The sequence below is a fragment of the Stigmatopora nigra genome, chromosome 18, assembly GCF_051989575.1.
Source record: "Stigmatopora nigra isolate UIUO_SnigA chromosome 18, RoL_Snig_1.1, whole genome shotgun sequence".
Taxonomy (NCBI): Eukaryota; Metazoa; Chordata; class Actinopteri; order Syngnathiformes; family Syngnathidae; genus Stigmatopora; species Stigmatopora nigra.
Window position 1 is genome coordinate 11,683,046 of NC_135525.1, and position 13,554 is coordinate 11,696,599.

Consider the following 13,554-nt stretch of genomic DNA (forward strand, 5'->3'; position numbering starts at 1 on the left):
TTTTTGCTATTTTGATGGCTATTTTTCACTTGCATCCAAAACTCATGTGATTTGTGCTCTTTTCACAGTTTACATAACAGCGTTGGGTAACCAGAACACAGCATTTGTTTGTTTTTTGCTGCGTGGGGGCGTCACAATGCCGCCATCCAGACGTGTGATCCAGAGACCCTAACAAGGTGTGCCATCCACATGCTTTCCACTTGCATTTATCCTAACATGATTGGATTTGCTGCAGTATACAAAAAAAATGACGGCCCTTAGTCTTTTGGCGGCGCTAGATGTCCAGCACCGTCAATGTATTATGACTCTATGCTACAAATCTATGAAAAAATGTGTTCTTATTGTTTACATTACAGTATGTTTTATTTACAGTTACGTTTCAGCCTCTCGTCAAAGCATCGGATTAAACTGAATTGGCGATAGGAGGAGTCAATCTCCGCCTTCTGTAAAAATCCAAAATGAAGGTCAAGTGGGACGCGACAGTTATCGCTGGCCCGGTGGTCTCTCGATGACGCCACGGTAAGATTAGAATAGCTCTTGGAAGAAGTAGAACGGAAGGGAAGTGACCCATATTTCTTTGCCAATCAAGGGTGATTAAAAGCGAGGGACCCATAACCACTAGTCTGGAGACGAAGATGGCCGCCCCTATGTCGTACGGTGGAGACTTGCCGACCTCGACTGTCAACCGCTTGGTGGTCTTCTGATGACCGAAGCCATCCTGCGAAATGGGAGGAGCTTCAGACTTGACCGCTTGGTGCGTAGGTCAGTTTCTCAAGTTCACCCAATATTTTGTTATTAGAAAAAGTGCAAATAACATCAACAAATACTTTTCTGAGCCTTTACAGACCAAGTATTTATTTTTTGGTCATTTAGATGTCTAGTGGCATCTGGCAGCCATTCTTCCCAGTTTAAATAAATATCAAGTCTATTGCAATGACCTCATACAAAATAACCAGTTAATGTTTCTGTATTTATTTAAATATTTTAAATTTAAATTCGTTTTTGTTATTATTTACAATTATAAAAGGTCAAATAATTATTTTTGATTGATTAAAAAAATAATTTTATATCAATTACTAATTGATAAATATACCAATCTACTGTCAAAAGCCTGCCTAATGTTGGTTGTTTACCTTTGCAAATTGATGTGACAAATTAGCCCTCTAGATGTCGCTACTGACACTATTACACGGTTTGGTGAGAGAAAAAGAAGAAATGGTCCATGTTGTTGTTGTCAGTTCTAAAAGTACACGGTATTCGCTAAAGTGGCATTTTTTAAAAGAACTAATTCCGCATTCGAACGAATGACACCACGCATTCGCCGGTCGGCCGCCCTCGTTGAACTCTTGTTAAGTGAGCGTCAATGAGTGACAACGTGATCGCCAATCGTGGAGAAAATCGCTATCCCCTCCGTGTCGTCTGACTGCTGCGGCGGACTCGGCAACATCGATTACTCCAAGGTCAATTATAACTATTACACGCGTTGTTTGCAGTTTTAATGTTCAGTTGATCAGAAAGGGGAGAAAATGCTCCGCCATGACGTTTCATGGCCTCTTTCAATTACATGTTGGATGTCTTTACAGCCGGAAACCAGTCGGTGCAATCTGCCTTGTCAAAATAAAACAGCACATTTCTTCCAACAGTACGTTAAGTAGTAAACAGAGTGTAAAATAACATGACTGCAAAGTCTATCTTTTTTATTCAACATTTAAAATGTCCAGCTGCTTTTTGTTATTTTACATGGTTGAGTGGGAAATTATTGGCAATATTCAATCATATATAGCATTTCTGGACTGGCTTTGAATGCCCATGTCAGAGTTGTGCTAAGTATTTACCTGATGTCTTGCAGATGGACTTGAAGGTGTTGGAAGAAGTCTCAAAGCACGTCAACCTTAAGGACGGACACTTCCACATTGCCGTCTGCGCAATCATTTTCAACCCACTTTTCTGGAATGTGGTAAGTAGGCCACACATTGATTCATTTTGCAGTCAAATTCATTCCATGGAAATGCATATCTTTGGAAATTGATACACTATGCCCCTACAATCCCAACACCGCTATATTCCCCCCTCAATGATAATTCCAGGATTCACTCAAGTCAATAGATTCCTAGAAAGAGACATAGTACAGAGTGTCCAACAAGTTCCCATACATTCCAGATATATTTCGTTCCCAAAAAATCCCCCGACATGCCATTATGTATCCTAATGGAGTACTTAATGCCAACGACATGTTCTGAACAGATGCCTTGAAAATGGATTAGGAAGTGAAACCTAGCATTTTTTTCTTTGTATTTGACATTTGTTCTAATCTCCCCACACCCATAACCCTTTAAAAAGTATACCAATGACCAAATGTAATCTTATTTTAAGCGTTTGGGGGCTTCCATAGTTTTTCTTCCCTTGTTGTCGCCCGTGGAGAAGAGCTTGGCGTCATATTAATGGTCACCCGATCTTCCACCTGCATATGAAATTTCTCGGTCATCGGGGCTACAACGCCAGGTGACCTAAATCCGCAGGTACAAGCTGATGGGTTCACTCCGTACCAGCCGCTTTAAAACAAATCCATAGGGGGAACATCTGCAACTCAAGTCCTGCAGTACATTTACTCCAAATACTCATCTTTTAGGCGATTACGTCGTGTTCTTTGGTCCATGTGCCCTTCTGGAAGTGGCCGCCTTTGAATATTCAGGGCTTTCTTTAATTGAGGAAGATTTGAGAAGCGGGCATGTGATCAATGTTTTTTGCAGCCGGCACATATTCTTCATTCGCTCGTGAATATTTTGGAGGCCGTGTGCTTGCCTTCATTTTTCAAAAAATGAACAGACCAGAGTCTAATATTAACCAGGCCTTTTGTTTTGTATTTTTTCCTACAGGCATCCATTTTCTGCGGGTACATAAAAAAAATCAAGCTCAGACTTGATTGAATTTGTCTCTTTTGATTGACATGGCTAGATTGAAGACTAAAGCCGTGCCTGGTATGGTTAGCCGCCATTAGCAAAAGCCGGCGGGAGTGTTTTCTTTGGCCAAATTGACCATGGTGCCGAACATTTCGCTATGCACGTGGTTAATTTCACGCATGGACTTTTGCATATCTTTCTATTTTCCCCCTCCCGTCCGTCAAGCACGGGATTAGTGACGCGTTGGCTGGCCCGCCAAAATGTACTTTTGCGGCCCCCCGGGTGGAAGTTAATATGACTAACAGCGGCGGTGCCGTCTATCAGACGACTTTCCAAAGGATGCCGGCGTATTGTTGTGTCGGCGTTATCACTCTTCATCAACAATGTCACAATAGAATCGTGAGTCTTGTTGATAGGCCGGCGTCGAGCCAAGGCACACTCTGCCTTTCAAAGTCTCTTTCCGCTTGCTCCTCTTGTCTTGGGCTATTCTCTTCCTTTAATGCTCCTCTCGCCAACAGATAGAAAGAAAAAGGAGAAAGCCAACAACGTGTTGCCCGGGCAACGTCTTTCTGGCTTCCAGGGTCCGGCCGTCTACGCACATCATCACAGCCCACAGAAGCTTATTTAGAGTTTGGCCGCTACGCCTTCAATAGAATGGCTATTTTATTCACGTTTTTTAACCCATGTCTCGTGTCGGGACAATCATTTCAACATAAGATTAGATGCCGTTGCATGTGTTAAAATGTTGGTAGCGACATGTTGTTTTCTTGATTAGACCATGACCCTTTTTTAAAAAAGAATATGTCCATACAAAGTATTATGCCACTTCCATAAATGGCTAAATGTGAGGAAACGCTATGCTAATAATTAGCAATTGAAGCAAGGTCCAGTTTTGCAAGCGACATGCTGACTTACAATGAAGCTTTTGTGTGATTTTTGTCTTTAGGTGGCAAGATGGGAGCACCGTACTCGCAAACTGTCCAAGATGTTGGGAAGCCCCTACACGGCTTGCTACTTCCTTGGATTCATCATCCTTCTCCTCAACGTGTGTCGCAGTCACAGGTACAACACAACATAGCCTACATTTCTTAAATCTTACTCACACGGACCAAAAATGCAACCAATATCGAGGGCCCCCAACTCCAAATTCCAAAGTAGAATGTCTCCACACCACCTGGATTCGAACCCGGGACCCCAGAACTGTAAGCCCGACGCGCTAACCACTCCGAATCACCATCATAAAAGGGGGGGAAATAAAATGATAGAGAGAAATGGCGTGTACAGGCCGCCGAGTAGTTAATGCTTTCTCTCTTGGGCAATTTGTGTTGCTTAGGAACAGTACGACTTGTACCAGGCACCAAGCAACAGGCAACAGAAATATAGCCAACCAGAGAGCACCAAATGGACTCAACAAGCGTAGCAGCTTTTTGGGGAACAGACAACACTGCCTCATGTCGCCATTGACCCCTTGTGATATAACAAATGCACTCAATTCACGCTTAATAATGTTCCAAACTCTGGACTATAAGTTTCCATCATTATGATGACGAATGCATACAGGCACTTGCCTTTTTTTGTCATGTTAAGCCATAGCCGGAAGGGAAAAACGTTGTTAGTCCCGTCTTTGGCCATCGCAAAGCCAGCGGTTTGTAAGCGTAACTTTCTTTGGACGCGGCCCGGCGGGCCTCCTTTCTGACCGACTTGGCACGGCGAAGCGCCTCATCTCTTGGCAATTTCTTCCTAAGAAAGCCATAAAGAGCGGCGACGAAGACATCCTAACCCACTTTCTTGTCATTAACCCTAGAGCCAGTTGCTATTTGGGCCCACTTTTCTCCGCCGCCTTTCTCCAATTGGGCGTCTGCTTTGGAAGCCCCGCTGAGAAAAATGCGGGTGCTCCCCATGCTCCCTCCCCCTCCCTTCAGATTTGATATCCTAGCAAACTTTGTCGCATCGCTGGAAACCCTCCAAAACGGCAAAGTTGTCTTTCAGTGATAATGCCGCTCCAAATTGGGTTAAACGCTGACATTTTGCCCGTAAAAATGAGCAAAATAGCCCCTTTAGACTAAAAATATCTTGTACTATATCTACTACTATTATGCCTCACGTGCCTTTGGCCATTTTTCAAATGATGATCATTCAATAGGCTTTTTTTCGCCGTTTCTAAATGGCTCAACCGTCAATCCGTTGGGTTTTTCGGAAATGAGACGCGCCTGGAATTGTCCAGCCGTGGCTGCTGAGGCTTAAAATAACACGCCACGGTTTCTCTCCCCTTTCCAGTGTGGCCGTGGCCATGAAGACGCAAGCCCGCTGGGACGTACTGGACAGGTCGGAGGTCTTCCAGGCGGGAGTCGTCCTTCTGGCGTTTGGCTCCGTGTTGGTGGTCAGCAGCTTCGTGGCGTTGGGATTCACCGGAACCTTCCTTGGTAAGTCCAAAGCTAGCTAACAAAGTGCTAACGTCGTAGTCACGGACGTCAAACGTGTCCGTGTTGGCCTTGATGGACGCCGGCGAGAAATCAGGTGACCCTTTTCCCTCTTGCGCAATCACGCCAAACATTTTTGACGCAAGAAAACGCTCCCAAAATTGGGTTAACTCATTGTTATGCCACCGTCGCCCTTTTTTCACTCAAGACTTGAATTTAAAAGCAAATAAGCAATTGCCTCCAGCCAGTAGGGGGTCTCGCTGATTATGCGTCAACCCAATCGTTATATAAGTTGGACATTAGCCCCGTCTTTTGACAGGAAAATAAGATTTTTTTTGTCCACTTTCTATTTCGTGTTTGTTGTTTGCGGCTCAAAAGTGGCACATTTTTTACTCGACGTTAAGGGGGGGTTGTTGACGTCGGCACGTATTTTATACAAAACAGAAAAAACTAGGAGAGCGTATGGACCACAAGACGTCCTCGCGGTGGAACATTGCGTTCTGCAAAGTTAAATAGCTCACAAATGATGATTTTAATCTTTCATCATACATTAATCCCTGGAATAGGACAGTCAATGTAGACCACACATGGCCGTGATAATCGAAAAATGGCCAACAACGGGTCATCTTTATTATCATCTTTTTTTCTTTGTCCTTGTAGAAAGAGTTGCTTCCGCTTACAAGTTTCAGCCTGGATTTTCACGTTTATTCACTTAAAAAAAATTTTTTAAAAATAATTTGAAAATCGCAAAGCCATTAGTGAAGACGTGTTAATCGAGGGATTACCATACTTGACATGAGTCGACATTTCAAAGGATAAATGTTAGCATTTTTGCAGCTTTTAATGCTTCTGAACAATGTCTAAAAGGGACATTTTTTTTTAACCTTTACTACTTTTGCAGGAGACTACTTTGGAATCTTGAAAGAGGAGAAGGTGACGGGCTTTCCGTTCAACCTGACGGACAACCCCATGTATTGGGGCAGCACCGCCAACTACCTGGGATTGGCTCTCATGTAATTATCCTTACTCTCACTTATTTTCCTCATTTATTTTAAAGCCTGATGACAGTTAAGATTTAAAAAGGCAATCTTCCCCATGATTAACCTGAAAAGAAATTGCAGCTAAAATGGCAGTCAGTCGGCCCTCCACCCAATTTCCCCCCAACTTCTTCTTTTGGTAATATAATAAATAAAATCCTCAAATGTGGCATTGGTCCAGTCCCGACCAATCACGCGCTCTCCTTGCGCTACCAAAACAAAGAAGTGAGCCAAGAATGTAGTGAAAAGCCTCCTTGTTTGCTCTCCTCTGGTGTCAGCAAAGGTGATTTCATCTTCTTGTTTTGCTCCACTTATGCAAGCATCTTTTCACTTTGGGCTGAATCCCACATCAATTTGCCTAGGCACATCTATTCCCGTTTTTCTTGCTGAAAAAGCTTCTTTTTTTTTTTCCCCCCCTGGACGCCGCGCTCGCTGGCCCTTCTCCAAAGTGCGATAGCATCATAAAAACAATGTCACCACAAACCCAAAACACACTTGTGGCTTCACATATGTGCAAATTTGTGATTTTTGTGCCCGAGCGGCTTGCTTTGGTGACCGCGCTTTAAAAAAAAAAGAACTCTTCATTTTTACGTGACGGCCTTCTCCTCCGAACGAGTCCGGCCGTGAATTCAATAGATTCCTATTTTTATGTCGCCCCTTTCAAGCGTGCTGATGTTCTTTTGCTCGCACTTCATTTGGCATGGCCACTGTGTCTCAGTGTGAAGATTTTTTTTTCTTTTTTGATTTGTTTGGATTGGATTGGATTGGATTCGTCTTGGCATAACATTGCGGCAGTGGGTCACCCTTTGAACAGGGGAATAAGTAGGTCATGTGTGGCTCTTTCATTCAATTTGCCAGCGCACACTTGGAGAAAGATGGCGCGTTACATCAGCCCACACTCACATTTAGGTGGCCTTTCGAATACCAATACAACACAAACACAATAGACTTGACTTTATTGCATCCGGGTCCATGGCATCGTTGGAATGGATTATTCGTCCGGAAATTTGGGAAATTTGGTTGTCACAGTAGCAAGAGGGTGAGAATACAGACACAGACAAAAGACATTTTAGACATAAATATCCAGGAGGCCACGTAGGCTAGCCTTAGCAATTGTTCCCATTGTTTTTTGAACAGCACAAGTCTGACCCAAATGGTAATGTGGTCTCGTTTTGAAGTACTGACCTCTCTCTGTCTATCTTTTTGTGTCCGAGCAGAGGCGCCAGTCCAACTGGTCTGGTCCTGAGCGCCCTGGTGGCCTTGGTCTACAAGCTGGCCATTGGATTTGAAGGGTAAGTCATCCACCAATCAATGCACAAGTACGTTTTGGCCTTACACCACAAATATGATGGACTCGTACTGTATGGATGTTTAGTATGTAAAATATGTTTGATTAGACTTTTCTTCTTGATTTTGGATGCTCACTTGAATTAAAGTCTTCTTTCTTGTCCCGCCGTGTTTTTTGGGACCGCACTTGAAGACCTTTCACCGAGCGCATCTATCGAGAGAGGACGGCCAAACGTGAATGACGGAACCCCGCGTGGAAGACGCCATTTCAGCGGGAGATTGGCCACCATTTTTAGCCACAACGTATCCTTTCCCTCGATATTTTCCCTTTTTTTTCTTCCATTTCAAGTCCATACCCAATTTAAAAATGAAGCTAGACGTCAATGGCGGCCAATTCGTGGCAAATTTAGCCAGCAACTGGAAAAATGATGGAGGGTTTACAATGACAATTGGCTGAAGGTCAAGTCGGACTCGGGGAGGGTGGGACAAGGGGAGCATCTGCATGACCCATCAGTGTGGGTCATCGCGACCAGTCGCTCACTACGCACGCCGTGACCCGCAAATCTCATTTCCTTCTGGTGATTAATTGAGTAGTATTTCATTTTTTTCCCCTTCTTGGGACTGTTATTGGGACTCAAGGGTGTCCAAACGTTTTCCTCCCGAAAAATCCATGGATGTCATATTCAAGCGTTTCCACTTTCCTTTGTGAAATACACGTCATTTTATTATAAAACAAAGCATTTTTGATCCATGTGGAATTCTACGCTCGCCACATTCCATTTGGACTTGAGAATTGGGATTGGCGATATTTTCCATGCAATATTGCATCTTAAGGAATTGATCCCCTGTCTTATTTTTTTAATGATGAGGTTTTTAGGCTTTTACTTTCCAGTGCCATTTGATTATTCCCCCCAAAGTCACCCATTACTTCATGTATATATCTCAGTACATCATGAAAATAAATATATGTCACGTTGGTGTCCAACATGACTTCCTCCCACAGTTCACTAAATCTTTTTTTTTTAGCCAAAAGTAGCCCCAAAGGATTTCCAGGACAAATGCCAGTTGTAGACAGACTAAACAGTAAAATGTTAAAGAAACAATTACCAGCGAATTAAGTAATCCAATACTTACAAACGCCAAGCTATCTATCTGCTGTGGGTTGTGCTTTTAGTGCCCTCGTTTGGCCATACTTGGAACTGCAGGAATTGTTCCTCGTTTACTGGCCATTATTTTAGACACAGTTTATTAAAAACAATAAAGTATGTACCACTTGATTCTCATAGTTTTTCTCCGTCATCCATGTAGCTGTCCCACGTTAAAATAAGATAAAGCTTCTCAGATGGCTGAAATGTAAAAACAAAACCGCCTATTAAGAATAAATGAGGGGCTATGGAAAAGAGTATGCAGTAATGTGGTGTTAGAATAAGAAGAATCCATATGGGGAGCTAAAAAGATAAAAATGTCTTTTTCCTGAAACAAATCAATCTTGTGAGCTGATTGGCTTTGCGCCCATTCAATTTCCCAGCGCCTTTTTCTCTCTGACTTTGTTCCACTGACTTTTCTGGAATGGAGAGAGATGCACTAGTGGGAGGGGAGTTTATTTTCTCTGACGTCCGCAGGACTGGCTGAGGAGGGGGCTGGAGGGGCCTGGAGGGGAGGGGGCTCCACCCTCCCTGGCGCTTAAATAGGCTGCGAAGCCACAGAGCTGTCACTACCCAAAGCAGCTCTTTAGACGCTCACGGGAGAGAGAGACAGAAAAAGCGCCTCCTCCTCCTCCTCTGCTCTCCAAAAGCCGCTCACTTGCTCTCTTAAAGCGCCTGGTCGACTCTGCAAAAGCCGTCTCGCCTCTAAAAAGTCCGTCCTCGGCTTCTCCGGACCCCCCTCCAAGCAGACATGATCAAGAAAATGTCCCCCTCGGAGAAGGACTTCCACATCCCGGCCAAGAACTGCTACAGGATGGTGATCCTGGGCTCCACCAAAGTGGGCAAAACGGCCATCGTGTCCCGCTTCCTCACCGGGAGGTTCGACGAGCAGTACACGCCCACCATCGAGGACTTTCACCGCAAACTCTACAGCATCCGGGGGAACGTTTACCAGCTGGACATCCTGGACACTTCGGGGAACCATCCCTTCCCGGCAATGCGGAGGCTCTCCATCCTGACCGGTACGTACCAAACGGAACCACCTCGCTCCCTGGGTCGCTTACAAATGAAATATAACCGGTCCCTCCTCCCTTTTTTGCAGGCGACGTATTCATCCTGGTCTTTAGCCTGGACAACCGAGACTCCTTTCTGGAAGTCCAACGTCTCAAGCGGCTAATCTACGAGACCAAATCGTGCCTGAAGAGCAAAACCAAAGAGAACCTGGACGTGCCCCTGGTCATCTGCGGCAACAAGGGCGACCGCGAGGGCGCCCGCCAAGTGCAGCGCTCGGAGATCGAGCAGCTGGTGGACGGTGGCGACGGCGACGAAAAGTGCGCCTACTTCCAGATCTCGGCCAAACGCAACGACAACGTGGACCGCATGTTCCGGGCGCTCTTCGGCCTGGCCAAGCTACCCCGCGAGATGAGCCCCGACCTGCACAGGAAGTTGTCGCTACAGCACTGCCACGTGTTGCGCCGCAAGTCCTTCAAGAAGGCCAAGCAGGAGGCCCAGGCCGAGGCCTACGGCATGGTCACGCCGTACGCACGGCGCCCCAGCGTGCACAGCGACCTGATGTACATCAAGGAAAAAGCCGTGGGCGGTGGCGGCGGCGGCGGCGGCGCAGGGCAGGCCAAAGACAAGGAAAGGTGCGTCATCAGCTAAAAGGCCGGCGTTTGGACACCGGGAAAAGTGGCGAGGCCCTCCGACGCCTCTTAATGGAACCTGCCGACGTGCGTTGCCGTCGCCGTGGAGACGCTGTGATTCCTCCACGACCGCCTGACCAAAAAAAAAACATTCCAAGAATGTTGCCTTGTGGTGGTGTACTCTGTGCGCAATCTGCGTTAAAGACAAAAGGGCGCTGGACCATGCTCTCGTTTACATCCGTGTTTTATAATACCCGTTTGTGTTTCGATGTGATTTTGCAATCCGTGCTCTTTTTATGCACTATTTATTGTGACTGTCCCTTTTTTGCAAGTGAAAACTGATCTGATTAAAAGAAAATCAATTCTGAAACTTTTGTCTCTCTGGTGTCATTTTGAGAAAACACACAAAAGTTAGTTTCAGGGTTTATGTACAAAATGCAACCGTTTTATAGCAAATCTACAACCTGAAAAAACAGGTTTGATATTTTTTTACATTTGGACTGGTTTGGATAACTTTATTGATCCCAAAATTTGGGAAATTTGGTTGTCACAGTAGCCAGAGGGTGCGAATACAGACACAGAAAATACATTTCAGACATAAATAGATGTGTATGCATTTTCCTTTTTATGTCCCTCATGGTTTTCCTTCCCTCGTGTGATCAGGTGTGTGTATTTTGTAATCAAGCTCGTGTGTGTTTGTCAGTCGTTGTCTGCGTTACTCCGTGTTCCAAGTCCCCTCTTTTTTTATTTTGTTATTAAATTCTCAGTCTTTGTTATTATTCTTGCCACCCCACCTGCGTTAAGTAAGTATTATTTTTTTGTTGGAGCACCCCCTCCCGTTTGCATCCTTCTACCTTCTTCCCTGCTGGACGCCTCACGTACGTACGTAACGAAAGTTATCCATTTCTATTATTATCTTGCTTTCTGATTCATGAGGCAAAATAAATGCCCTGGGGAAAAAAGTGACATAATTTCCCCTCCTTTCTTTGCCACTTCTTCTACATGAATTGCTTCTAAGTAAGAGCTTTTCTGGATCCATTTTCATTGAATGTGTCATCATCATCATCATCATCATCTCTGCACCACATTTCAATGTTATCACTCATCTTTTTTAAATATTAACAAAAGGACTACACAACCCCCGAAGCATTACCGTTACGTGACAAGACAACAAGTACATTAACAATGCTTAAAAGCAAAGAGCAATGAAATATGTCCCGGTGCTCGTTAGAAAACGACGGGTGGATGTCATATTTTTTTCTTTTTAATCTTCAGATTGTTACACAACGCAAGTATAATTGTCTTTCTCCTTATACAAAAGATGGGCTCCCTAAATTGGCAAGATGAAGCGAGTCCAGGTCAAGCACTGGTTTTAATCTGTAATGTATTTACGTGGCTTCTGATATAACCCGCGTACGGCCGCCCGCCTGATTACACGCTGATGTAATAACAGACGTATCCTCTTAAATCTCATTACGACCAGTCACGCAAATTGTTAAAAGTCTCTCCGAAAAAAAAGTGATGCTGAGCTCATCAGAATATGAATAGAGACATTCCTAGGAAAGCCAAATGAAAACATCTTTTTTTTGAACACAATCTTGCTTTTTGCACCTTTTGTGAAATCTGGTTATCCAATGACCAAGCGGACATCCGAGTTAAGATTTAACGCATCCACGGAAGTCATTGACAGCCATGTTTTCATGAAGTTATGGATTCATCCCAATGTTACAACTAGTCAATAGTTAAAGGAGTGCCTGCTTCACAATAGGAAATTAAAAAATGGGTTAGGGTTCTTCCCTTCCCTTTGTCATCAGTCCCTGTCTGTGTATAGAAACCCCGTGTTCCACTGTTGGAGTAAGTTTGCCTATTTGTGGGTGTACGTCTCCCCCATTTAGTTTTTATGGAGCAAACTTTTTCCCAGTTTTTATCTTTTGTATCAAAATCCAAAATCCCGAGTTCGACTTGGTGACGCATCCGAAGACAAACACTAAATAATTCAATTTATTTATTAAAGGGCCAACGTGGAAGCATTTCCAAAGATTCTGTCTTCTCGGGACGTTTTTCCGTACGAAAAAGGTCGGCGCTGTTCTTCCAAAAGATTTAGTAGAATCACAAATGAATAGCATAACCCCAAGACTCGAGGTTGGCCACTAGTCCACGGCGGGTCAGAAAATGATGATAATTGCGCCTTTGAGGAACAAGACTTGTGTTGTTATAATATTTCTAAGTGGCTTTTCTTACGGTTTTCCAAAAAAATGGCAATTTCTGTTCATTATTTCCAATGTTGTCATCATTTCAGAAGCTTTTAGCACAAGGTTTCTGTAAAAATATGGATTATCCGTGTTCCAAAAAGGCAGAATGAGGTGCCTTCATGAAAAAAAGCAATATCAGGATTTCCTGGAAAGCTGCAAAAATAGTCACTGTGTTATTGTTGATGGTAAAAAGCGCGTGTGAAAATCAGACAGCACGCTCCGTCCATGTGTCCTTTTGCCAGGCCGCCGCCGAAAAGGCAATTAGACGACAAATTCCGTAAACAGAGGCGAGGCGGAGGACAGAAATAGGAAAAAAAAGGGAGCCCAAGCATCATGTTTGCTTTTCTCATATTTGATACTTTAGCTGACATTTGCATTGTGTTTTTGCTCTGGACTTTACTTTGTTTTGACTTCTTGGCTTTCCTGTTTTTGTCCGTCTGTCCGTCCGTGTCTGTCTTTGTCCAACAGCCAATCATCTCCCTCCATTCCTTTATTGTCTCCAGTCATTGTCTTTATCACGTATTCTGATTTGATTGAATTCTATCTGAATATTATTCTTATGCAACAGCATGCTAGTGCCCACTTACACTATTTGGTGATGTCATGCTAACTAGTTTTTTATAGAAACGTCAGTTTGCAGTTTTTCCGAGTGGCGGGGAACGAGTAAATGTCATGTTAGCGTGGCGGCCACCTGCTTGGACGGAACACATCCTGCAGCCCATTCGTTGGCGTGTTGTGTTTTGATCTGGGATTGCTTTTGTTATGCCTCCCTGAATGCTCTGCTGCATCTAATGACTTTGTCCATCTTGTGAGCAGTCCAGTCACTACGTCTCTGCTTACTGTCTTTTCTCTCTTTTACATGGATGCTCA

General features: G+C 44.1%; 2 protein-coding genes across 3 annotated transcripts; both read left to right on the top strand.

Moving 5' to 3' along the window:
- The first annotated feature begins 1,154 nt into the window (after positions 1-1,154).
- Positions 1,155-8,261, top strand: pemt (phosphatidylethanolamine N-methyltransferase). The gene is given in 8 exon segments (XM_077738609.1): positions 1,155-1,411; positions 1,413-1,460; positions 1,850-1,957; positions 3,847-3,962; positions 5,178-5,323; positions 6,222-6,333; positions 7,575-7,649; positions 7,838-8,261. Coding segments are annotated over 8 exon segments (702 nt in total). The 5' UTR covers positions 1,155-1,363; the 3' UTR covers positions 7,887-8,261.
- Positions 8,262-8,274: 13 nt separating this feature from the next.
- Positions 8,275-10,796, top strand: LOC144211400 (dexamethasone-induced Ras-related protein 1-like). Of its 2 annotated transcripts, XM_077738611.1 has the most exons (3): positions 8,275-9,815; positions 9,892-9,896; positions 9,975-10,796. In XM_077738611.1, the coding sequence occupies exons 1-3, from the start codon at positions 9,541-9,543 to the stop codon at positions 10,772-10,774; spliced, it is 1,080 nt and encodes a 359-aa protein (XP_077594737.1). In that variant the 5' UTR covers positions 8,275-9,540; the 3' UTR covers positions 10,775-10,796. The 2 variants fall into 2 exon arrangements, with proteins under 2 accessions (XP_077594737.1, XP_077594736.1); XM_077738610.1 differs by having other exon boundaries at positions 8,275-9,811; positions 9,892-10,592.
- Positions 10,797-13,554: the final 2,758 nt, after the last annotated feature.